This window comes from Papilio xuthus, unplaced genomic scaffold (assembly GCF_000836235.2).
Source record: "Papilio xuthus unplaced genomic scaffold, Pxut_1.1 DF825355.1, whole genome shotgun sequence".
Taxonomy (NCBI): domain Eukaryota; kingdom Metazoa; phylum Arthropoda; class Insecta; order Lepidoptera; family Papilionidae; genus Papilio; species Papilio xuthus.
Window position 1 is genome coordinate 788,570 of NW_013533294.1, and position 25,504 is coordinate 814,073.

Consider the following 25,504-nt stretch of genomic DNA (forward strand, 5'->3'; position numbering starts at 1 on the left):
GTAGTTCCTTATTTAGTATATATAAGCGTCAATAGCCTAATGGTTAAGGGTACGGATTTACGATCATGAGGTCGGGGGTTCGAATCCCGCCATTCGAGCATTGTCGTAAACCATATCCTAGCACAAGCTTACAGCTTAGTTGAAGTACAAGAAATATTAGTAAATTTACTTAAAAATCTGGTAATATTTAAAAAAATATAGTGTGTTTATTTAAGATGGATTAGTTTGACAATTCACTAGATATGAGGTTGAGTAAAATCTGTTACGAATTATTCGATTTTCGATGTCTGTTGATTGATTTTAAATTACAATATAAATAAAAGCCTTCATAACTATAATACATAAGGAAATAAGATATTAAAACCAAAAAATTGCGGTGTTGAAGAACAGAATTTTTTTTTTAACTTAACTATGCGATACATAGACAAATAACTGTAATTAATTGAAAAAAATAATAATAAAATAAGTAAATTATATAACTAATTTGTTGGATTAATTTTATTAAAAGATTTGATTCTCGACACTCCGACACTATAACGTACATTAACTACAACATTAATTCTCATACAAAATTAATTATATTCTTATAGTTAAAATTGTTATTTCGTATCTAAAAATCATTCAAAATTCTAATGTTTAATTGTCGTTTTTGCTTTTTTTTCTCTTTCGTAGTATCTGTTTTTATTTCTTTTACCCTACCTCGTGCTGTGCAAATAGTGTGAAAACAAAGGGGGCCAGCTGAAAACCAGCGCAGGATTGATCAAGACCTCCCTGCACCAGCTGAGCTGGCCACCTTTTTTGCCACATCCTCAATTTATTTAATTTAACTTGGTTTTTTTTTCGTTGTTTTTGGCAATTAATAAATATTCATTCATTCATTCATTCTATATTTTATACACGTCAGTTTGACATATAGATATAAAGATTATATTCTGTGTCAGGTGTGCACCCAGCTGGTGGGGGGTTGCGCCCCGGCGCCCCCGCCCCCCGGCAGCCCCCCGCCCGCGCCCCCGCACCAGCCCTGCCGCGCCCTCTGCCCGGAGTACCATCTGCAGAGGTTCAAAGAGGTAACTAAACTACCTCTATCCAAACCTACGTAACACTCATATACTCTCTCTCTCTTTCATCATCACCTCTCTGTACCTCCCCTAAGTGAGGCTATGTGATGACACATATGTTTGAGTTTGTCAGATATGTGCAGCATCACGATGTTCTCCTTCACCGTAACAACATAGACATAAAGGTTAGGCAACGCATATGCAATTGCGTATGTCTATAGGCGGTTACTTCGCTATTTCAGCGATTTCAGTTTGCCACCTTATGATATAAAAAAAGTCCTGCTAATATTTTAGGTCTAGTTTTAAATAATTAACAAAGTTGTACAAATTTAATAATGCCGGTGAAGAGTGATACTAAATTAAAGTAGATCCTATACATGGTGCAGGTGAGACGCAAGGTGATGCACATGCGCGATCAGCAGCTCTACTACCATCGTCTGCGCATGTGGCTGGAGGATCAGCTGCGACAGGAGCGCGAGAGGTAACACGAGCCACACACCTCCCATAAATATAATAAACACTACATAAGAAACAACAGCCGCCCTCGTGACACATACAGGCATTCCATACGAAACAACAGGCATCCCCAAACAGACAACATGCCTTCTCTAACATGTAAAACACACGCCCAACATATACAGGCACCCCCCACCATACAACCTTCTGCCCTCATCACCCACAGGCACCCCTAACACGCATCACGCGTACATCACGGTACAATAAGGACTCCCTATGCTATAACAGACACCCCCCAATACAGTAACACACACCCCGCCATACTATAGACACCCCTCAACATACAACAGACAACAATTCCAAATACAGGCACCCCTAACACTCATCACGCGTACATCACGCGTACATCACGATGCCAAAGGATCCCCTTCGATGCAAGTCGCCCTCCAATACAGTAAAACACTCCGCCATACTATAAGCACTACATACGAAACAACAAGCACCCCCCCCCCAGTAAATAAACACGTACCCTCCAACACAACACGCATCCATCACCATATAACAAACACCCCCAAGCATACGTCACGATACAACAGGCTGCCCCAACTAAGTAACGGCACCCCCCACCTCTTTCAGTAGATATCCCCACCTCATACAGGCACCCTTACACACAACATCCATACATCACTACAACAGGCTGCCTCCACACATCAGGCACTCCATACGAAACGCACCCCCTGCAACATATAGCAGACACCCCCATCACAAACAGCCACCCCTAACACATAACACGCACGTACAGCATTGACCCCTCACGAAACAACACGCACCCCCCACACAATAGAAACAGTCAACCAGTGAAGTTCAAACCAGTTGAAGAGTGGTAGAACCCGCTTTAACATCTTCGCACTGACTTCTTAGTCCTCTTTCCCTTCCCACCCTTTTCTTTTAAGGAAAGGATGGGAAGTGGAAGTGGACTTTCCGGATGAGAGGATGCATGGAAAGGGAAAATATTTTCTTTGTGTGCATCCTCTCCTCCGTCAATTAAAGGTAGGCAACGCATATGCATTGCGTATGTCTATGGGCAACGGTCACTTCGCTACTTTAGCGATTTCAGGTGACCGCTCGCTCGTTTGCCATCTTATGATATAATAAAAAAACCAGACCAGAACCTCCTACATTCTTAACATCCAGAAAAGATGGGAAGTGGATTTGACAAAGGAGTGAACGCATAAGAATAGAAAAAAAATCTCTTTCTGTGCGTCCTCTCCTCTGTAAATTGAAGGTTGGCAACGCATTCAGACAACCGCTTCGCTATTGCAGCGAATTTAATTGACCTGTCGCTTTCTTGGCATAAATGCAATAGTAATATTAAAATTTTTATACTTTTCAGTCTTCCAGACAGCAATGTGGCTCTCGTCGAAGATCCGCCTCGTCGCAAACGTAGACCTGCAAGTCCTAAAGCACCAAGACTGAACACAGCACCTAAAAGGAAGTTCAAATCTGGCAATACCATCAGCAAACCGCAGAAGATACTCCAACTCCTCAAACATAAATTACCACAAACGGCCCAAGTTATAGAATTGGATGATTCGAATGGTGAAGCTAAACCACCTGAAGCTTTCCCATTAGACAAAGATGTGAGTGACACAGAAACTGTTGTTGGTGAAAAGGATGGTGATATGTGTAAAGATATAAAGGAATGTCTAGCAAAATTCGCTAATTTTGCACTAAATCAAGATAAAGATGTTAAATATACAGAATCGATCAGCCCACCGTTACAAGTGTCGCCGACTGCTGAATCATTGCCGGTGTATTCACCGAAACCAAATCAAAGATTGTTGAATGTTAATAAATTTCTTAATAAAAATGATGATGGCGATGAGGAAATTATCGAATTCCAAACAGATGTAACTACAGATGTTATTAATGTACCACTGAACGCGAGACGTACACCTTTGTTAGTGAAGGAGGAAAGTGAAACTGATGTAACACAAGTCGATAACACTGATACAGTCGATAATAAAGACAATGTTTACAAATACGTGACATTCGGTTTGGAAATCAAAAAAGCTATGGTCGAATGTCAGAATATTATAAACTCTTATACCGTTAAAGAGAAAGACGAAGAGAAAGATGCAAAAGTAAAAGATGAAACCCAAGAAAGTCTATCGTTGGAGCACATTTGCGAAGTCATGATGAATTTGGATAAAAACGCGGAGCTATTAGAGAAAATCGATTCCGATGAATCGGTAGATTTGACAGTTGCTAATACAAAATTGGCAGAATTAGTTGAAAATATGCCGCAAATATTGGCGAATATGCCTGAAATTGCATCAAAGTTGTCGGAATTCGCGAACACTTCGTTCGAATTGCCGGAATTCGCGTCTATAATGAGTAGCATACCCGATGTTAACAATGAAGCGCAATTATCACCGGAAACACTGAAACAGATCCGTGAACTGAAATTAAATAAAACACGAGACAGTGTTAAAGTAACGAAGAATACAGCGAAGCGTAAGAAGAATAGACTTAAGAATAACATAGACAATGACGTCACAGATAATAAAGAAGATGAAAAAGAAGAGACAAAAGATGAAAACATGCAAATTATTAGAAAGAATTGCAAGGAAGATTTCAAAGAACTATTATTCTCTATATCAGCACAAGTCGTCATCAACAAAGTGTTTGAATATATGAAACAGAATAAGAATCCAGAATTTATAAAATGTCTAGAAGATGGTGAACTAGGCAAGAATATACTAGCACCGGAGATGTATAAAGATTCCACTGTGTTTGACAACTCGGTGAAAGAAGCACTAAGCATGGAAGAGTTAAGACAATTAGTAAGATCTAGATTTAGATCATGGAAGCAATATATATCGACAAAATTCAAAACAATACCGATGGAATTGTTGGAGAACGAAATAGAGACGATGTTAATGAAATTCCAATCGTATATAAAAGATTTGGCATCGAAACAAAATGTCAACGATAAAGATATAATAAAAGATAAAATCGATCAATTGTATAAAACACTACAAGATAACGATTCAGATGATGAAAGATGTGCAGCATCCAAACAATCACTTAAACATATAACGAAGTCACTATGCCCCCAATCTGGTGATACGTTCGATCTTTTAATTATGAAATTATCCAAAATGACCGAAGATGAAAAGGCAACAGTGAAAAATTTAAAATTTAAATATACAGATGTTGTTAAAAGATGCATCGAATCGAATCAATTGATCAATTGGATATTACAAAATCCAGAATTGGCAGTTGGAGTTATAACTGAATATACAGGATTGGTAATAAACAAACCGGAGACGGTACCAGATTTCACAACAATGAGCGTAGAAAACAAAAAGAATTATTTCGCAGATCGTTTGAAACATATGAATGGAATATTCATGCAATCTTTACCTAAGAAAACGTTCACAGGGGATGAATGGTTAGTCATGTTGTACCGTATGGAACAATTGGAGGAAAATCTACAAGATATATTCTCGAAAATACCACCAGCGAAACATTCGCAAGCGAGTGAAGCTGAAATACTCGTTGCTAAGGGATTAAGTAAAATTATCAATAAAGCTAATGCTAAAACAATTAAAAAAACAAACACGGACACACAAAAACCAGTTAAGAAAGATGTGAAAGAAGATATAAAAGATATCCCAAAAGATAATGAAAAAGATGAAAGAAAAGTTAAAAATGACATACTATTAGCAAAATGCGAAGCTATACTTACATCGAAAGGTGAAAAGACACTATTGGATAGCTTCTATACAATAAAATCTTACATAACTCAAGGCTTACCCGTACCCGAGACATATAAAAAACATGTCATATCTATATGTTCAAGTATCGATGCGAAATTACTAGACGAAGAAATAGAAGATAGCTTAAAATTAAAATCTGATGATGATGAAAGTAAAGAGAAGACTCAGTTGTCAATCGGCACTCAGAATCCCGAGTTATTAGCAAAATATTCAGCACAAGCGTTAAGGAATGCTAAGCAAACATTAAATGCCGTCGCGTTTAGGAACATGATGAAGAATGGTCAGAGTAAATCTGACAGCGACACATGTGACACACCTAAAAGTGATTGCAAATGGACAAACGATTGTCTATGCCCTAATTGTAAAGAATCTGACCAGTCTGCATGTCTGGGTGGTGTCAAACAATGCTATGATATGGATACGAAATCAAAGAACGGTTTAGAAGAGAAAAAGAAGGAAAAACAGAAATCATTACCGAAAACAAATAAACCACCTCCTAAAGTGTGTGAAAATGCATCTCATCATGTATGCAAAGGTTAGTTTTGAGTTTAAATTCGACGAAACATATTCAAAAACATTGAAATAAACTCATTCAAGCCTAAAATTATAAATAAGGGAACGTACACATACTACGTGATCCGTTTAGGGGGGGGGGGGAAGAGTCTTTAAAATACTACGATCAGTCACAGGAGCTGGGGGGGGCTCGGATTTTAGTCACGTAGTCCTTAGTATAAGGAAGAGTATGAGCCAAATTATTTATTATTCAATTTTTTCGCGTTAAATAATAAAAAAACAATATTTTGAATTACTAAGTAAAAACTAAAGAGTGGGGGGTCATGGCATGTACTACGAGTGCTCACCGAGGGGTGGGAGGGGTCGAAAAAACTAAAAAAAATAGGTCACGTAGTATGGGTATGTTCCCTAACGGGGCATCCATAAATCGAATAGTTATTAATAGATTTTACTCAACCCCATATCTAGTGAATAGTCAAACTAATGTATCTTAAATAGACACGCTATAAAGTTAAATAGAATTCTAGTTTTATCTACAACAAAGTTATATATAGACACATTAAATGAAGAAAAAAAAACCTCTTCCAAATATGTGTAACATTGCCTGGTGGGTATAGCTATGCCGAAACTTAAAATCGATGTAATTGTTTAGGTCACAACGCAGGGATAGCATGCCCGGGGGAAAACTCCCCTGATCAACCTTGCTCGTGTTGCTACTGTACCGTGTTTGGACATGCCGTGAGTATATCGACCTTATACCGAAATAGGATAGGCAGACATTTCTTTCATACAATCCATACTTTGGTCTTCCTTTGACAACATTCAATCTTATATTTTAGGGTTCCGTACATCGAAAGGGAAAAAACCCTTATAAGATCACTGTCCGTTCGTCTGTCTGTTAAGACCCTTTTATTGTTTATATCATCATCCCGTTGTATATGTCTAAACCACGCTAGCGTTTCCTCAATTACGTTATCATTACTATGAATTAAAAAAAACAATGACACTCTTTGGAAGAATACAAATCAAATGACACCTCACTTATCAAAATCTGTTCAGTCGACTATACGGGATGTTACAATTGACATATGAACTCAAATACATACATAGTTTATTCCATCCGCGTGAAATTTAAAAAAAAATAGTAGCCTATGTGTTCTTTCAGGCTATGTTCTACATGTCATATTTCATGGAGATTCATGCAGCAGTTTTGGAGATATCTTCTAACATACATCTAAACATTCGCATTTATAATATTAGTAAGATAGTTTGGATATAAGCAACCCTATAAGAGTTTCCCATTGGACCGATCTTGTCCATAGAATCAATAGGTCCAATGGCAAACACCCCAAAAAATTGACCAATGACGTCCCTTTTTACAAACCAGTCGCTTACGACTTAATACGCGCGTAATTAAAATACAACAAAGTGACATAAGCGTTCAGTTTTTTTTCTTTCGATGTACTGAACCCTAAAAACATAATAAATAGCCTATGTTCAGTCGTACTGGAGATAACTTCTAACATACATCTAAACATTCGCATTTATAATATTAGTAAGATTATTAACAAAAAAAATCTAATAATAATTAAAAAAAAATGGAAACTCGTAATAAGAGGAATTATTACTTCCAGCCTCCACTGACAACTCCTGTACCGAGAAACTTCAATGAAACCAGGGAACGTTTGAGATCAATCCTTAATAAGAAGAAACAGAAATGTAAAACTACAAATGTAAGTTCTATGCTAGCTTTTGCTATCAGCCATCAGCTCGCTATACCCCACTGAAGGTCTCGGAGTACGGAGGAGGAGGGGTCATGTATCAATATGATGTTGGGACCTTCAAAAGTAGAGTGAATAACTTACTAAGCTAGCACGTACCATCTTTCGACCAAATCTCCACTAACACCAGGTGGGATCGTGGTCAAGCGCTAGTTTATAAAACTTTAAAAAAAATGTGTTTTTACATATGTACATTTATCCTATGTTGTTACGATGAAGGAAAACATCGTGATGCTGCACATATCTGACAAACTCAAACATATGTGTCAAGTCTTGCACTGGACCGGCATTCACTATCACATACTCTCACTTAGTGGAGGTGCAGAGACCTTCAGTGGATCCCTATAGAGCTGATGGTATACTTGTCATATTTGTTAGGGCGAGGTAACAGAGCCAGTGGTAGAGAAGAAGCAAGTGACAGTGCAGACGCAGACCACAGAGTCCCCGCAGCCACAGAAGCCTGCTAAGCCTCTCACACCACAACCCAAACCACCGGTGAGTGTTAGGAATATAAAGTGGGGTAGGCAGACTACAAGAGATCGCGATTTTGTTTGCTTATGGAAGTTTCTAAACTTTGACGATAAATAATATTGTCAGTTAGTGACATGGTTTTAACTAGATGTACGGAATTTAAAAAAAAACTTATTAACCTATGTGTTCTTCCAGACTATGTTCTACATCTATGACAAATTTCATGAAAATCCGTTGAGATGTTCTGGAGATATCTTCAAACATACATCTAAACATTCGCATTTATAATATTAGTAAGATTTCTCATTCATGTTTTTGTTTGGACAGAATTATGTAAGTTAACACGTTAAATGCCGATACGGTCAGTAGCAGATAACGTGTTTAATTTTAACTTTAATAATTCCAGGCTTTGCCCAAGACTTTACCACCGACTACTACGTCTGCCCCACTGCAGAGTGTACAGATGCAGGGGGTGCAAGCTGGGCAGGGGGTTCAAGTTGGACAGGCGGTGCAAGCAGCACAGCAGGTCCAGGGGGTGACTGCCAAGAAGCAGGCGGAGGATCGCCAGTTAGCCGACAAGATGGCCATGATGTCGGTCTCTGATAAGCCAGATAATAAACCCAAGGTATGTAAACTTACCCGTTGTCTACCGACAATGTCATGTCGGGACTATTGAAAACTTTTTTTTTTCAACAAGAATCTATACATATAGATAAAATTAGAATGTCTCTTTGTAATATTGAAATAACAGTTTTTTTATTACATACTAGCTGTCGCCCGCGACTCCGTTCGCGTGAAAATATAAAAAAAACTTAATATGTAGATAAGTTAAATAAAAATTCGAAAAAAGTTTTTAAAAAATGAATAAATAGTATCCTATGTCCGTCTCCTGGCTGTAAGCTACCTCCTCACCAATTTTCAGGCATATCGGTAAAGCCGTTCTTGAGTTATAAATAGTGTAACTAACATCACACGACAGACATACAGATAAAAATTCTAAAAAAAAAGTATTAAAAAAAACTGTTATTTATATATAACAAACGGACATACCAATTTTATTTTTATATTCAGATTTTTAACAATTTTTCTGTTCCTAGGTTGTTCAACGCACTGTTCCCGCTCAAACTAATACACCATCAGGGTTGAAAGCTGAAGGCAAAGTCAATCCAAATGCTATGGAACAAATACGATTGCAGGTAAATAAAAAAAAACTTAGTAGCCTATGTGTTTTTCCAGACTATGTTCTATATGTATGACAAATTTCATCAAGATCTGTTGAGTTGTTCTGGAGATATCTTCTAACATACATCTAAACATTCACATTTATAATATTAGTAAGATATGAAAATGTCTTATTTCATCATCATCATCAGCTCAGTATACGTTCCTCTGAGCAGCTCGGAGCCTACCCTAAGTTAGAGTGATTAGATATAGACGAAAGCTAGTAAAGTTTTAATATTTTTTTTTAAAAACTAAATTTATATATATTTCCAGCAACTGAAGCAACAACAACAATTATTAAACCACCAAAGGCAACAATTAAAACAACACCAACAACAATTGCAACATATAACCGAACAGATGACGGAAATACCTGCAGAAAAACCTGAACCTATATACGATCTGCCGATACATAACAAACCGACGTTAACATTGCAACAACAGGAGTTAATCAGACAGCAACAACTGCAACAACGTCAAGGTAGACCGCAACAACGTGCGACAGTGTCACTATCGAGCCGAGATACCAGCGTATTCTCTACCTCATCAGGATGTTCAGGGTATGTTCTTTAATTTAATTTCTTATATATCATAAGGTGGTAAACGAGCGAGTCACCTTAAATCGCTGAAATAGCGAAGCGTTGTCCATAGATGGAGAGGATGCACAGAAAGAAAATATTTTCCTTTTCCATGCATCCTCTCATCCGGAAAGTCCACTTCCACTTCCCATCCTTTCCTTATAAGAAAAAGGGTGGGAAGGGAAAAAGGACTTAATTAGGCCTCCGGGACGCACACTCATCTGTCTTCTGTGTGGTCGTGGTATTTCACCGGGCGAGGACAATTCGTGCGAATATGTAAAAACGGGCTCTACCACTGTTAAACTTTAAATACCACATCTACACTAAGGTTAATACTTAGTGTAGATTAGCTAAAACAAAATCTGTTTGTCACATTACAACTGCAAGAGACAACTGATCCGGAGGAATCATTTTAGTCTCCTTCTCTTCCCACTCTTTGAAAATTATGTGAAGAGAAAGCAGATTTAATGGATGCCCATAAGAAAGGGAAATATTCTCTCTGACGAATAGAAGTAGGAAATGCAACTACTTTCAGGAACCGGTTACATACTAGAAAGGTCCCTTTAGTAACCGGTTACCTTCTCTAAAGGGCCCTCTTTAGTAACCGTTTAATTTATGCACCCCCAGTGGTTCGTTCTGGCGCTGCGGGCGTGCGGAGGACCCTCGTGATCTTGACGCCCTGCTGCAGTACATCGAGGGCCCTCAGCGTCACGTCGACAGGGGAAAGAAGAAAGCCAAGAAGCAACGTCAAAGGGCTAAGAAGGTAAGAGAAAATGTTGTTGTTAAAATGAAAGCTGTAAGCAAATAATAATAAGAAATTTTATAAGATTTTTTCGTTTTTTTTATACTATTTAGTGGTAAAGGAGCCAGTGGTCTGTATTCGCCGAAATAACGAAGCGACCGCTGTCCATAGATACATTGTCTACCTTTAATCGACGTAGGAAACGCACAGAAAGAGAATATCGTCCCTTTTTATGTGTCCACACCTCTATCAAATTTACATTCCCCTTCCAATCCTTATAAAAGGGTGAAAAAGGAAAGAAGACTATGCTTTTAATGACACTAAGGGTCTCACTTAGTAACCAAATACAATTTTATTCTTCAGATGGAGTCCCGTCTTGTAGAACAACGTACGGCATTAGCTGGACAGTTGTCGTATGCGAAAATGATTGCATCAACTCTTACCGAAGTATTAGATTCGGCGAATAAACGCGCTCAGCATGCTAAAGCTGCGCTTGCGCATCACCGGGCTAAGAGGAAGGGTTAGTATTCATATATATACTCTACAGGGCCCCACTGAGGGTCTCTGCACCTACCCTAAGTGAGAGTATGTGATAGTGAATGCTGGTCCAGTGCAAGACTTGACACATATGTTTGAGTTTGTCAGATATGTGCACCATCACGATGTTTTCCTTCATCGTAACAACATAAGATAAATGTACATATGTAAATGTAACACATTCATACATCACGGGATTACAACACAGGAGCATGCTGATTGCAAGTCAACTGATTAACCCCTAATCTTATGAACCTTCTGGAGATACCTTCTAACATAAATACATACAAAAATATTAACCATGGGTTTCTGATACTAAAATTTCTAAATTCTTTCTCGTACTTGTCATTTTTTTAATTAGTGTTGTAATCCCGTCATGTATGAATGTGTTACATTTACATATGTACATTTATCCTATGTTGTTACGATGAAGGAAAACATCGTGATGCTGCATATATCTGACAAACACAAACATATGTGTCAAGTCTTGTACTGGACCGGCATTCACTATCACATACTCTCACTTAGGGTACACTAAGACCCTCAGTGGTGACATATAGAGCTGATGATGATGACTGGTTTTTATCAGCTCCGTATAAGCAATTTTTCTCGCTTATCCATATTTTAATTGGGAAATATATTTCTTGTAACAGGAAAGAAGCAGAAGCTTGACCCAGCTGTGATGGCGAAGGTGCAACTACTAACTGAGCAGTTGACTCAAATCAATACATTCATATCTACTACCACTGAGGTAAGATATATAAAATATTAACTAGCTATCGCCTATCGCTCTGTCTGTGGAATTAAAAAAAAGTCTTACCCCTATGTGTACTTCCAGACTATGTTCTACATCTATGCTGAATTTCATCAAGATCTATGCAGCCGTTCTGGTGATAACTTCTAACAAACGTACATCTAAACATTCGTATTTATAATATTAGTAAGACTAGCTGTCGCCCTCGACACCGTTTGCGAGGCATTAAAAAAAATAGTAGCATATATGTTCTTTGAGACTGTTCTATATCTACACATTCTGGAGATACATTCTAACAAACATCCATCCATCCATTTATAATAATAGTAAGATGTATTCATCCAGGACTTGCAAGTGGCCGAGCGGCAAGTTGCAGAGGCGAGTCGTCGCCTGCAGCAGTGCGAGAGAGAGCTGCTTGAGGCGAGAGCGGTGCAAGGCAAGCCGGACAGACCGCTACAGGTAAACTGAGCAAAATTAATAGGACACTTGCACACTAATGTGCAAAATTAAAGGTACACTTGTATACTAAGTGCAAAATTAAAGGTACACTTGTATACTTAGTGCAAAATTTCTGGTACACTTGTATACTAAGTGCAAAATTAAAGGTACACTTGTATACTTAGTGCAAAATTTCTGGTACACTTGTATACTAAGTGCAAAATAAATTGTACACTTGTATACTATGCATAATAAAAGATACACTTTTTCTCTAGTATACTGAGCAAACGGTACACTTGTACACTTATGTGCAAAATTTATTGTACACTTGTATACTAATGTGTAAACTGAAAGGTAATTGATGTTCCACGTCTCCAGGAGCTACCTGAGCAGCAGCTGGATGTGCAGCTGAAGAACTTCCAGCGGCTAAAGGAAGTTGTTAGAGCGCTTGGTATGTTTTTGTATTTACCTCGTTTTTGAATGTATACTTGAACATGGATAAGTGAGATTTCAAGATATTTCTCGCTTTTAGAGTTTCCAATATCTATGTAAAAGAAAGTGGTGTTAGTTACACTATTTATAACTCAAGAACGACTTTACCGATATGCCTGAAGGTTGTTGAGGAGGTAGCTTAGAGCCAGGAGACGGACATAGGATACTATTTATGCCTTTATGAGCTGCTTTTTAATATTATAAATGCGAATGTTTAGATGGATGTGATGTGGATGGATGGATGGATGGGTGTTTAAAGATGTCTCTAGAACGACTGAATGGATCTCGATTAAATTTGTCATACGTATAGAACATAGTCTTAAAGAACAAATAGGCTACACTAATTAAGTTTTTTTATATATCCACGCGCACGGAGTCGCGGGCGACAGCTAGCATATATTAGAACGTATAAAAATTGTTGCAGTTATCGTCGGTACCTTTGATATTATAACCGGTTTGTATATGCAGGTGGTGGTGATGGTGGCGGAGTGGTGCGCGTACGCCGCGCTGGTGCCGGCGGTGTCACGCTCTCTGTTGACGGACGTGATGATGTCACGCTTGCGCATTTGTTGCAAACATCTAATGAACAAGATGAAGGTAATATGGAATTTAAAAAAATAGTAGTATATGTGTTCTTCCAGACTATGTTCTATATGTATGACAAATTTCATCAAGATCCGTTGAGTTGTTCTGGAGATATCTTCTAACATACATCTAAACATTCGCATTTATAATATTAGTAAGATATTTTTTAAATATTAGCGTCGCCGCAACTAAGCTCTAGACTTATTCTAGGTTCACAATATTCGTATGAGTGGATTCGAACCCTCGACTCTTAACTATTAGGCTATTGCGACTTCAAAAAGTATCATCATCATCAGCTCACTATACATCCCCACTGAGAGGCTCGGAGCCTACCCTAAGTTATGTGACTAGGTCATAGTCAACCACGCTGGCCAAGTGCTGGTTTACTTCACACATATGTTTGACTTTCTCAGACGCATTGGTACATGGCGGGATTCGAACCCAGGACCTGCAGATTGCAAGTCATGTGTTTGACTCCTGAGCCACTGACGCTCTCTACTATTATTATATCTTACTAATATTATAAATGCGAATGTTTAGATGTATGTTAGAAGATATCTCCAGAACAACTGCATGGATCTTGATTAAGGGCATAGATGTAGAACATAGTCTGGAAGAACATATAGACCACTTATTAATTTTTTTATTTTCTTTTAATTTTACGCGGACAGAATCGCGGGCAACAAGCAGTATATTTATAAAAATAACATAAAAACTAGTAATTTACGAAAAATGACACTTGTTTAAATTTTTTTTATAGGTGATAAACCCCGTGAAGAAACAACGCAGACGAAAGATCAGCCGCAACGCAAGCAAACCTGGGAGCAGGCGCTTGCACATATCAATCAACTCGCTAAAGGAACAAATAAAGAAAAGGTAACTAAATAAACCTCCTGAATTCGCCGAAATGGCGAAGAGTCCGCTGCCCATATGGGAATATTTCCCCTTATGCATCCCCTCCTCTGTCAAATATAATCCCCCTTCGCGTTCTTTCCTTATAAAGGTTGGGTTAGGTTAGGTTTCAGACTGTAAGCCATTACACAGAAGACAGGCTTCAAGTGGAAGCAATTGTAACTACAGTCTGATGAGTGTGCGTCCCGGAGACCTAATTTAGTCCTCTTTCCCTTCCCACCCTTTTTCTTATAAGGTAAGGATGGGAAGTGGAAGTGGACTTCCCGGATGAGATTCATGGAAGGGGAAAATATTTTCTTTCTGTGCATCCTCTCCTCCGTCGATTAAAGGTAGACAACGCATATACAATTGCGTATGTCTATGAGCAACGGTCACTTCGCTATTTCAGCGATTTCAGGTGGCCGCTCGCTCGTTTGCCACCTTATGATGTAAAAACAGCGTAATTCCTTCCATTTTACTGTCTTAAAAGTTATAATTATTAAAAGTTAAATTGTCGCAATCTTCTAGAAGAAGCAGAAAGAAGTGCAGGCAGCTAAAGAAGTTAAACCCAAGGAGCAGAAGAAAACTCAAGTGGAAAATGAACCACCGGCACTTTCTAAAAAGCAAAGAAAACTATTGGCTAAACAACAGGTAAAGAATATATTGATAGTTGCTATAATAATCGCATGCGACTCCGTCCGCAAGGAATTAAAAAAACTAAGTAGCCTTTGTGTTCTTCCAGACTATGTTCTATATGTATGACAAATTTCATCAAGATCTGTTGAGTTGTTCCGGAGATATCTTCTAACAAACATACATCTAAACATTCACATTTATAATATTAGTATGATAGCCTTTGCCTACGACTTTGTCTGCGTTAAATAAAAAAAAAACCTTATTAATTAATCTTTGTTCCTACTGCATATGTTCTATATGTATGTCAAATTACAGTGAAATCTGTTAAATTGTTCTGTAAAATTATATTAGTAAAATAAAAAATGTTCTTAATCTTGTAAAGGCGGAGGAAGAAGAGAAGAAGAAACAGCAGCAAGCGGAAGCGAAGAAGAAAGAGAAGAAACCAGAACCACCGAAACCGGAACCTGTCACCAAGAAAGTGGAAAAGAAGCTAACTGCCAGCGAAATTAAAGCTGAAGAAAAAGCGAAGAAGAAAGAAATCAAGAAACAGGAGAAAATTGAGAAGAAAGGAAAGGAGAAACAGGAAAAAACTGGTTAGTATAGCTGTTGCCTGCGACTTTGTCTACGCGGAATTAAAAACAAACACAATTCTATGTGTTCTTCCAGACTATGTTCTATATGTATGACAAATTTTATCTAAATCCTTTGAGTTGTTCTGAAGATATCTTCTGACATACATCTAAACATTCACAATTATAATATTAGTAGATAAAATAAGCGTCTATGTCTCAGTGGTTAATCAGTTGACTTGCAATCAGCATGCTCCTGTGTTGTAATCCCGTGATGTATGAATGTGTTACATTTACATATGTACATTTATCCTATGTTGTTACGATGAAGGAAAACATCGTGATGCTGCACATATCTGACAAACTCAAACATATGTGTCAAGTCTTGTACTGGACCAGCATTCAGTATCACATACTCTCACTTAGGGTAGTCTAAGACACTAAGTGGTGATTCTTTAATAATACTAATAAATTAAAAAAAAAATTCCAGCTCAACCAGCAAAGCAAAAGCAACCAACTCCAGTGCCAAAGAAGGAGAAGAAGAAAGAACAAGAACCGACAGTTAAACAACAAGCCATACAGAAGCATAAAGTGCTGACACCAGATACCACAATAGAAGTTGTCAATAATAAGGTAATCGAATAGCTTTTACATGCGACTTTACGTGCAAAAAAAAATAGTACCCTATGTGTTGTTCCAGACTATGTTCTATATGTATGTCAAATTTCATCAAGATCTGTTGAGTTGTTCCGGAGATATCTTCTGACATACATCTAAACATTCGCATTTATAATATTAGTAAGATTAAGTCGTAAGTTTCTCTTTTGTACAGAAAAAAAATATAATTAAAAATTGATGTACGATTTAATTTGGATATATTTTTAACTGCAGAGTCCTTGCCCGAGTGAGACAGAGAAGCCCGCATCATGCAGCATCATGGAGCAACTGAGTAGCGGTGTTCAGGTGAGACTTCCCCAGCTCCTACACGGTAATGTTTTTCAAGAGCTATCCATAACAATCTTTCAGAGTTTCAACAAAGTAAATTCGGTTATTTACAAATGTATGTATACAATGGATTATATCCATACATCCAAACTGTTATAATACAATGTTATTCATTATGTTTTATACATTTCCAGGTTGCTGATTTAAGATTACCACCAGGAATAACTCTGACCAGAGTACAACCGAATGAGAAGAAGGATACACCGCCTATTAATTCTGTGGTAAAACTTAGTTATACGAAAATACTTCAATTACCTCGTTCATTTGGAGAATTGTCCTCGCCCGGTGAAATACCACGACCATACAGAAGACAGGCCTCAAGTGGAAGCAATTCCAACTACAGTCTGATGAGTGTGCGTCCCGGAGACCTAATTTATTCCTCTTTACCTTCCCATCCTATTTTTATATAAGGAAAGTATGGGAAGTGGAAGTGGACTTTCCGGATGAGAGGATGCATGGGGAAAATATTTTCTTTCTGTGCATCCTCTCCTCCGTCGATTAAAGGTAGGCAACGCATATGCAATTGCGTATGTCTATGGGCAACTGTCACTTCGCTATTTCAACGATTTCGATTTTTCATCTTATTATATTAAAAAAAAAAGTTATCCGCCATTTTGTGACTAAGGTAACGATATATGTTCAGACACCTCCAATATGGGTGTCAAATGAAGAATTTGAGTAGGACAATATGGTATTCAAAACTTTAATTGCTTAAAAGTAATTACTTGTTTGTTTTATCTGCCCATTGATATCCTTCACAGATACGTTGCCTACTTTTAATCAAACTGAGGAGGAGACGCACAGAAATATGATAATTTCCCTTCCTATGCGATCCTTCCGACAAATCCCCTTCCCATCCTTAAGACAAGGGGAATACTTATTACATTTATTTATGTACACAACAGCCGCTGTGGCGCTGCTCAGAGCTGGCAGCGCAGCCAACGCCTCCGCCACGCCCTCCGCCCCTCATCAATGCTGACCCCGCCCACGCTGTGTTCACAACACATATGCCTGGTGAGTACTCAAAGTCACTATGAGTGCAAAAACTGCACTAAGTAAGACTAGTTTGGACTAAGAGCCCTGCCAGAGGATGGCTATCGAGATTTTAGTAGGCGAAACTCTACATAACTTTGTTTCTTGTCTATGTCTTCTTCCAGACTATGGTTCTACATCTATGACATCCATCCATACACTCAAACATTCGCATTTATGATATAACAAGCTGTCGCCCGCGACTCCGTTCGCAGGGAATTAAAAAAAACCTAGTGTGCAGTCTATGTGTTCTTCCAGACTATGTTCTACATCTATGAAAATTTTCAGTGAGATCCATACATATCCATACATTCACATTTATATGAACTAATAAACTTAATTAAATTTTCCAGAGCCACCAAAAACTATAATAGTACCAGACCCACCTCCAGTTCCGATTCAAAACAACGCTGGTAAATCGAAAAAATCCAAAAAGAAGGCGAAAAAAGCAACAGAAAACGACATAAAAGAAGACGGTGCCAAAATGGTGACATTACGTAACCCAATGTTCCATCCAAATCTACCAACGGTGCAAATAACTAATGCACCACCAAAGAAAACTGAAATAAGAAACCCCGAACCCATACCAATGCCACCAACAGCATGTCAAGCAACGATAACCCCAACTTCAAATGGAATGTACACAATAAGAAACCCGTTGATGTCTATCATGCATCAACAAAGTCTTATGGGTATACGTAACCAAGTACCACAGACAAATCAAACATTGTTTACACAACCTTATACATATATGAATCCAAATGTATACAATCCTATACAAAATCAAACGCAAAATCAATATGTCAAAGAACATATAAACTCACCGAAGAATCATGAAAGTGAATTACAGAAACGAATTTTAAATCTAGCATCGTTCACACAGAAAAATGAGGGATATTCGCTATTTAGCACACCAGAAGACACGAATCAAAGGAATTTCCTATCACCGGAGTATTATGAAGAGAAACCTAAACCTGTTGTATCACCTAATCCGATCGGTACCAGACCGAATATGGAAAGGAGTTATGAAAATGAATCTCTATTTGCAAATCCAATACAAAGACCTGAACCTATCGGTACACCAAGGAATGATGAGTTTAAAGGTAGTTTGTACACACCGTTTGGACAGGAAGATAGAAATGTGTTTCGTAGTGCATTGTTTAGTGAGAAAAGTGATGTAAGTGCAAATGTATCAAAAAGTCAAGATGTTAGTGTTACAAATATTCCAAACGGTGATTCCTTACCATATTTCCAACGTCTTCGGGTTGGATCTAAATTGAACAGCGAAGTGACTATACATCATGTAACAGAATCCAAGTTTTATAAACAGGTGAGTTTTTTAACTATTAAAATGATTTTTAATTATGTTATTTCTAGCATTTTTTGATCTCCTACCTACCCTCCGATGATGTGGTAAGGTTTTAAACTCACCCCTCTCATCATAATTTAAACCATGTGCCTAAAAAATAAGTTTTAAGCTTCTAACTGAAAGAATCACGATATACCCGTACAAATTTCCACAAATTTCAACCCCTTTCTACCCCTTTGTCGCGTTAAAAGTTTACGTCCTTTCTCAGGCTCTAGACCAGTCTTTCCCAAAGTGTGCGATAACGCCCCCTTGTGGGCGCTGCAGGTCTCAAGTTGCGGGTTATAGTAAAAGTTTCCTTTAGAATTCTCTGTTAATACACATTTATAGGTCACAATAATTAATTTAATTTGAAGTTATAGTGGTTTTTAAATATGCGAAAATATGGGGGCGCTAAAAAAATATTTATTCTCAAAGTGGGCAGTAGACAAAATAAGTTTGGGAACCACTGATCAATCTTTGTACCAAATTTCATTTAAATCTGTTCAGTAGTTTTTGTGTGAAAGCGGCACATACAAACAGACAGATAGAGTTACTTTGGCATTTATAATATTAGTAAAGATATAAATATATCTTACTTTAGCTTTAGGAACGGGGCTCCCCCTTAGTGACGTTTCGTGATTTTTTAAGGACCCCACCCCTCTTTTTTTAGTCATGTAAATAATCAACAACCCTTAAGAGTAATGTTTGTCAGGCATATGTTGGTTTTGTATGTTTATAATTTTTTTTTATAACACCCCCCCGTATAGTCGACTAAATAGATTTTGACAAGTGAGGTGTCATTCAATTCGTATTATTTCAAAGAGTGTCATATGGGTACAGTTAGGATTTTTGTTATTGACAAACTAGCTTTTGCTTGCGGCTCTGTCTGCTCGGAATTACAAAATAAAACTTAGTAGCCTATGTGTTCTATACCAAATTTCTTGTGATCCGTTTGGACATTCTGGAGATACATTCTAACATCCATCCATACATACATTCGTATGTATAATATTAGTAAGATTATGTATTTATACAGGATGGTCCACAAGATGAGGTGCGAGGTGACGAGTCATTGTTCTCCCGTCGCTCTCCACCCGCCTGGCCTGACACACTGTATGCTCATAACCATACTGGTAAGTACTACACGGTCAACATAACATGATACCCTAATGACGTCACCTACTACTACAGTTTGACAAACTTATCTGACCCGGGAAATAATAATTATAGCTCATTATAATCTGTCTATTTAAGATAGATAAGTTTGACAAGTGACGTGTATAAAGTATATAATATAATTTTGTATGAGAATTAATGTTGTAGTTAATGTACGTTATAGTGTCGGAGTGTCGAGAATCAAATCTTTTAATAAAATTAATCCAACAAATTAGTTATATAATTTACTTATTTTGTAACTTTTTAATTTATTGCTACACTATGGCACTCTCCTGGCTATGTCTATGTTCTATGTCTATGGATAGTCGAAAACGAGTCTAGAGTTTAAGTTTTCTCGCTTATAGAAGTTTCTCTCTGACCAGACTTTGTTATGGAGGTCATCAATCGGGACTAGACAATGATTCTGGATTATAGTGATTTCTCTCCCATAGAGTTTTTCTCTTGCAATTTTTTTGTCTTTATTTTTTTTTTGGTGACTAGTTCTTTTGAACTTGTCAGCCTTATATCTAGTAAGAAAATACAACTAGACTAGACAAACTTGTAATATATTTTATCACCGGACCAAATAAGTTTGTCAAACTATTGTTGATTAAAAAACATATGGTGGCATGTGACGTCAGAAAAAATGTGAAAAGTTTTGCTTAGTGTAAAAAAACTTTTACGTCTAAGTAAGTCTTAGTTTGTAATAGTTAGGTTTTTAACCGTCGTTACCGCGTTGATGCCGCGTACTTGACGCGGTCAAGTTTTTCTCAAATTATATTTTTTTTATAATTAACTTAAAAGCCTTTACTTCCTAAGAACCGCATTTCATATTCAATTTTTTTAATGTTACGATTTTTTTTTATGTAATTTTATGTATTGTATTTTTAAATAATGAAAAATATTTTTTTTTACTATTTTTTATTATTTTAAGATTCCTTTAATGATAGTAAAAAAACTTGCTTTTTTATGTTGGTGGCGGATTTTTTTTTATTTCGCGATTCTAATTTTTGTTTTTTTTTCTCCATCCCTATAGAAATGTTATGAAACACGGTGCTTCAGGAGATGTTTAGAAGGAGAAGGAATACACAGAGATAAGATTTAAAAACGAAAACACGAATATAGAAGTTGATTATAATAAAATAGTTGAAATTTAATTTTTTTTTGTTTTTTTTTACTTCGATTTTTTTTTTTTGACTGAAATGGTTCATTGCTGAATGACAAAATGACTTGACAGATCTCTCTGAGAAAATTGTAAAGATTCTTTTGTTAATTAGACTCATATTACGATTTTTTTGTTTTTTTTTTATTTTTTTACTTTAAATTTTTTTTTTGACTGAAATGGTTGCTAAATGACAAAATGACTTGACAGATCGGTCAGAGAATTTTTTTTTACAGATTTTTTTAATTACTCATATTTCGATTTTTTTTTATTTTAATATATTAAATCGGATTACATATTAATTTTAGAAACAAATTAACTAATTATAAAATTAAATATAAAATATTTAACGATAGAATTTAATTGTTTTAACGAAAAATAATTTAAATTCTACTAAAATATTGAGCAAAGATTTTAATATCGCAAGTTGTTACGGTGAAGGAAAACATCGTGATGCTGCACATATCTGACAAACTCAAACATATGTGTCAAGTCTTGCACTGGACCAGCATTCACTATCACATACTCTCACTTAGTGGAGGTGCAGAGACCCTCAGTGGGGTTATATAGTGAGCTGATGATGATGATGATAAAGTAACAATATGATTGACCAAAGACTTTCAATAATACTATTTATAGAGTGAACATTACGAGAATCTTTAAAATTATTTTAAAAATTAATTGTAAATAAAAAAAAACTGTACCATATGTTCCTTATTCTATTCTTATCTTTGGTTTATATTCCTTATGATTGTCACAACTTCACCCACGCAGGAATTTCATCCCCTGTCTCCCCACGGGACTGCGACAATGGGGTCATAACCCCTTCACCTCCCAATGATGGCCCCGGAGCTATAGGGGAGGGAGCTCCTATTGCCAGACATGGTATGTAAATTATTTTACTAATATTATAAATGTGAATGTTTAGATGTATGTTAGAAGATATCTCCGGAACAACTCAACGGATCTTGATGAAATTTGTCATACATATAGAACATAGTCTGGAAGAACACATAGGCTAGTGTAGTTTTTTTATTTAATTCCGCCCGGACGGAGTCGCGGGCCATAACTAGTAATATGCGAATGTTTAGATGGATGGATGTTTGTTAGAACGGTTGCATGGATCTTAAAGAAATTTAACATACATATAGAATATAGTCTGGAAGAACACATAGACTAATTATTTCAAAACCGCGCGGACGGAGTCGCCGGCTACAGCTAATAACAAGAATAAGTTAACTTTTACTTACAAGTAATGTTATTCGTCTTTTTTCTTTACAGAGAACAGCGTGTTCCTCCCGGATCGTACTATTACCAATCTTTCAGCTTTAGAAGTAGCAGACAGAGAGATTGAATCGTTCAAGCGATTCGACTTTTATTTTGAACCTCCACGACATAAGCCACGTGTAGCGCTTGATGTTAACGCTCTAAGACCTGGACATAAATAAAACTAAAAAAAAAAACTATAATTACGATAGATTTTACAATTCTGACGTTTACAAAAGTAATTCACGATTTTACAAAACAAATTTAAGATTACGAAACTAATTCTGTCTTTCACAAATTTAATTCAATCTGTTATATTTGAACGTTCTTATCTTAATTTGATATCATACATATTCCATACAAACATTTGTAATCCAAAAGCATCAATAGCTTAATGGTTAAGGGTACGGATTTCCGATCATATAATCGAGAGTTCAAATCTCGCGATTAGACTATTGTAAACCATATCCTAGCACAAGCTTACAGCTTATTTATAATAGTAAAAGAAATATTAGTAAATTTACACAAAAATCTGCTAATATTTAAAAAAGAAATGTCTATTTTCAAATTAAAGTGATGCTTCATACAAAGCTTGCTCTCATACACATCTTACATGCAAACTTTAAATATGACTTTGTGTGATTTTATTTAAAAACACTGTATAAACAAAATTAGTTCTTATTCCTGTTGTTACTTGGTAAATTGTCATTATTTCGTTTTAAGTTATGTAAAGACGTGTAAGTTTATTTTATTATGTAATTATCATTTAAAAAATAGTAATTTTAAATTAATTTATGTGACGAAATCGAAAAAGAAACTTGTCGATGACAAATACAGTCAAACCTAGTATAAAAGTTATCGCGATCCCTTGAACCGCTACGACTTGTCCTTCAAGAAGCGAGTTTAGCACTATCTCAAAGGCAACGCATCTGCGGTTCCTCTGGTATTGCTGATGTCCATGGGCGTTGAACACCTCGGTGTTCCTGCTGCTCGTTTGACCCCTTCTGTTATAAAAAAACTCTTGCTTATCAGCGTTTCGACTGTAATTTGTCTTTTTAACTGAAATACGACTAAAAATATATGAAAACGCTAATTAATATTTTAACTTAAGTTTTCAACCTGACTTTAAAACAAGGAAATGACACTGACAGTAACTGTCAACCTGACTTTGACCTTTGTAAATAGTTAACGTATATTACGACAATTATATAGCCCAGTTAGAGGCGTTAATTCTGTGAAAGCAGCTATGTCTTTATAGACAAGGATCTTGTGACATAGATGAGCGTCATGTCTCATTTATATGTCGGATAAGTTTGTCATTCAGTGTATTTCGACTCCAGTGACATCTCATCAGTTCTCTTTGAAAAAAAAACAATTGTCACTGTTGTATGTTTAAGAGCTAGTAACGTTTTATTTAATATGTTTCCGATTTATCAATATAATATAAATATAGCTGAAATGTTCTATTTAATAATTAATCGGTCTTTAGGAGAATTGCTTGATGTTTGCTTGAATATAACTCACCTTTATAAATCGTTTGACAACTGGCTGTTTGGTAACATCTTTTGCTTCGATTTGAAAGTGACAGATGTAATTCTGACAGCTTCAATATGGCGGGAATCGAATAGGCACGAAATACGACTAATAGAGGTGAGTTACGATGTTCTTTGTATAGACTGTATTCGCGTTACTAGCTCGGAAGAGCCCTGTCGCTTTCTCTTTTCCTTCAAACTCGCTGTCACCGATGTATGTTAGTTTGTAATCTGTCTAGGCAAATTGTAAATCGTATCAAACAAATCAATCGATAATTCGTAAATTGTCATTTCTGTCTGACTATGGAACTGTAATTTTTTGCAATTTGCCTAGATTAATTATGATTCACATCGGTTTAATTATAAGAGAACGCTACTCCACGCCCAGTAAAGACGGTTTTTTTTTAAATATATTTCGTCGCAAACTTGATTTGTATAGATGTATCCCTTTATGTAAGCCGTAATATTTAATGAATAGTCACAAAAATATTCTATGTGCAAAATAAATTTACAAAACGTCAAAATGTTTTTTTTATTAAATTACGAAGAGTTTTCAACTTATACAAAAAAAATTCTATCCCTTTTTATTCTCTTAAGAAAAAAACAGAGAACATGTTACTAATATTATAAATGCGAATGTTTAAATGTTAGAAGATATCTCCAGAATGGTTACATGGATCTTGATGGTAAGGCATAGATGTGGAACATACTCTCGAAGAACAAATAGACTACCAATAAGGTTTTTCGTCCGGACAGAGTCTCGGGCGACAGCTAGTATTTCTTATTGGAAAAACAGAATCAACAATTTCATACAATTTTAAGGCAAATATCAGAGTAAATAAGAAATAAAACGAATTAATTATTTAGTTTATTCATAATTTGATGACACATTTTTATGTATATAGCATTTTGTGAAATTATTTTTTGTACTTGCAACACAAAATAATAATGTTTCATGTCAAATTAATAAAATGGCGCGTAAAGATATAGAAGATGGTCACAGTCCGCTGATGACGTCAGAGAAATCGCTAGTGTGGTCACAGTCCGCTGATGACGTCAGAGAAATCGCTAGTGTGGTCACAGTCCGCTGATGACGTCAGAGAAATCGCTAGTGTGGTCACAGTCCGCTGATGACGTCAGAGAAGTCGCTAGTGTGGTCACAGTCCGCTGATGACGTCAGAGAAGTCGCTAGTGTGGTCACAGTCCGCTGATGACGTCAGAGAAGTCGCTAGTGTGGTCAAAGTTTGCTAAATTTGTGGAATAAATGGTTTTTGAGACCAAATTCCACGTATAAATCATTATTTGGTCTCAGAAACCATAGATAAATAGATGATTAGTGTATTCAGTGTTGTCGCTTAGCGCCGTGAGGTGAATCAGAAGAGTTGGGTGTGCGCGGCTGCCTGGCGGGGAGGGGGGCGCGGCGCTTGCGGCGCGGGGGGGCGGCCACCAGCCCCGCGTGCGCCTGCGCAGCCAACAACATGCCCAGTTGACACTGAG

General features: G+C 36.8%; 2 protein-coding genes across 3 annotated transcripts in view; one reads left to right on the plus strand and one right to left on the minus strand.

The window, feature by feature from the left end:
- LOC106126001 (uncharacterized) overlaps window positions 1-23,324 on the plus strand; it is a 38,507-nt gene extending 15,183 nt beyond the window's left edge. The window contains exons 20-45 of one of the 2 annotated variants that reach the window (XM_013323423.1): window positions 942-1,067; window positions 1,445-1,539; window positions 2,908-5,834; window positions 6,465-6,550; window positions 7,447-7,545; window positions 7,972-8,088; window positions 8,471-8,689; window positions 9,162-9,260; window positions 9,559-9,845; window positions 10,491-10,626; window positions 10,969-11,125; window positions 11,796-11,893; window positions 12,242-12,355; window positions 12,713-12,785; window positions 13,295-13,423; window positions 14,172-14,287; window positions 14,831-14,953; window positions 15,321-15,531; window positions 15,998-16,140; window positions 16,399-16,470; window positions 16,647-16,733; window positions 17,418-17,526; window positions 17,898-18,874; window positions 19,929-20,025; window positions 21,984-22,094; window positions 22,491-23,324. In XM_013323423.1, the coding sequence (XP_013178877.1) occupies window positions 942-1,067; window positions 1,445-1,539; window positions 2,908-5,834; window positions 6,465-6,550; window positions 7,447-7,545; window positions 7,972-8,088; window positions 8,471-8,689; window positions 9,162-9,260; window positions 9,559-9,845; window positions 10,491-10,626; window positions 10,969-11,125; window positions 11,796-11,893; window positions 12,242-12,355; window positions 12,713-12,785; window positions 13,295-13,423; window positions 14,172-14,287; window positions 14,831-14,953; window positions 15,321-15,531; window positions 15,998-16,140; window positions 16,399-16,470; window positions 16,647-16,733; window positions 17,418-17,526; window positions 17,898-18,874; window positions 19,929-20,025; window positions 21,984-22,094; window positions 22,491-22,657 (6,975 nt within the window). In that variant the 3' untranslated portion in view covers window positions 22,658-23,324. Of the gene's footprint in view, window positions 1-941; window positions 1,068-1,444; window positions 1,540-2,907; window positions 5,835-6,464; window positions 6,551-7,446; window positions 7,546-7,971; window positions 8,089-8,470; window positions 8,690-9,161; window positions 9,261-9,558; window positions 9,846-10,490; window positions 10,627-10,968; window positions 11,126-11,795; window positions 11,894-12,241; window positions 12,356-12,712; window positions 12,786-13,294; window positions 13,424-14,171; window positions 14,288-14,830; window positions 14,954-15,320; window positions 15,532-15,997; window positions 16,141-16,398; window positions 16,471-16,646; window positions 16,734-17,417; window positions 17,527-17,897; window positions 18,875-19,928; window positions 20,026-21,083; window positions 21,205-21,983; window positions 22,095-22,490 lie in introns of those variants that run through there. The other variant, XM_013323425.1, reaches the window with a different exon arrangement.
- Window positions 23,325-24,918: 1,594 nt separating this feature from the next.
- LOC106126030 (Bromodomain containing 8) overlaps window positions 24,919-25,504 on the minus strand; it is an 11,781-nt gene continuing 11,195 nt past the window's right edge. Inside the window, exon 18 of the mRNA XM_013323484.1 lies at window positions 24,919-25,504. Within this exon, the coding sequence (XP_013178938.1) occupies window positions 25,350-25,504 (155 nt within the window). The 3' untranslated portion in view covers window positions 24,919-25,349.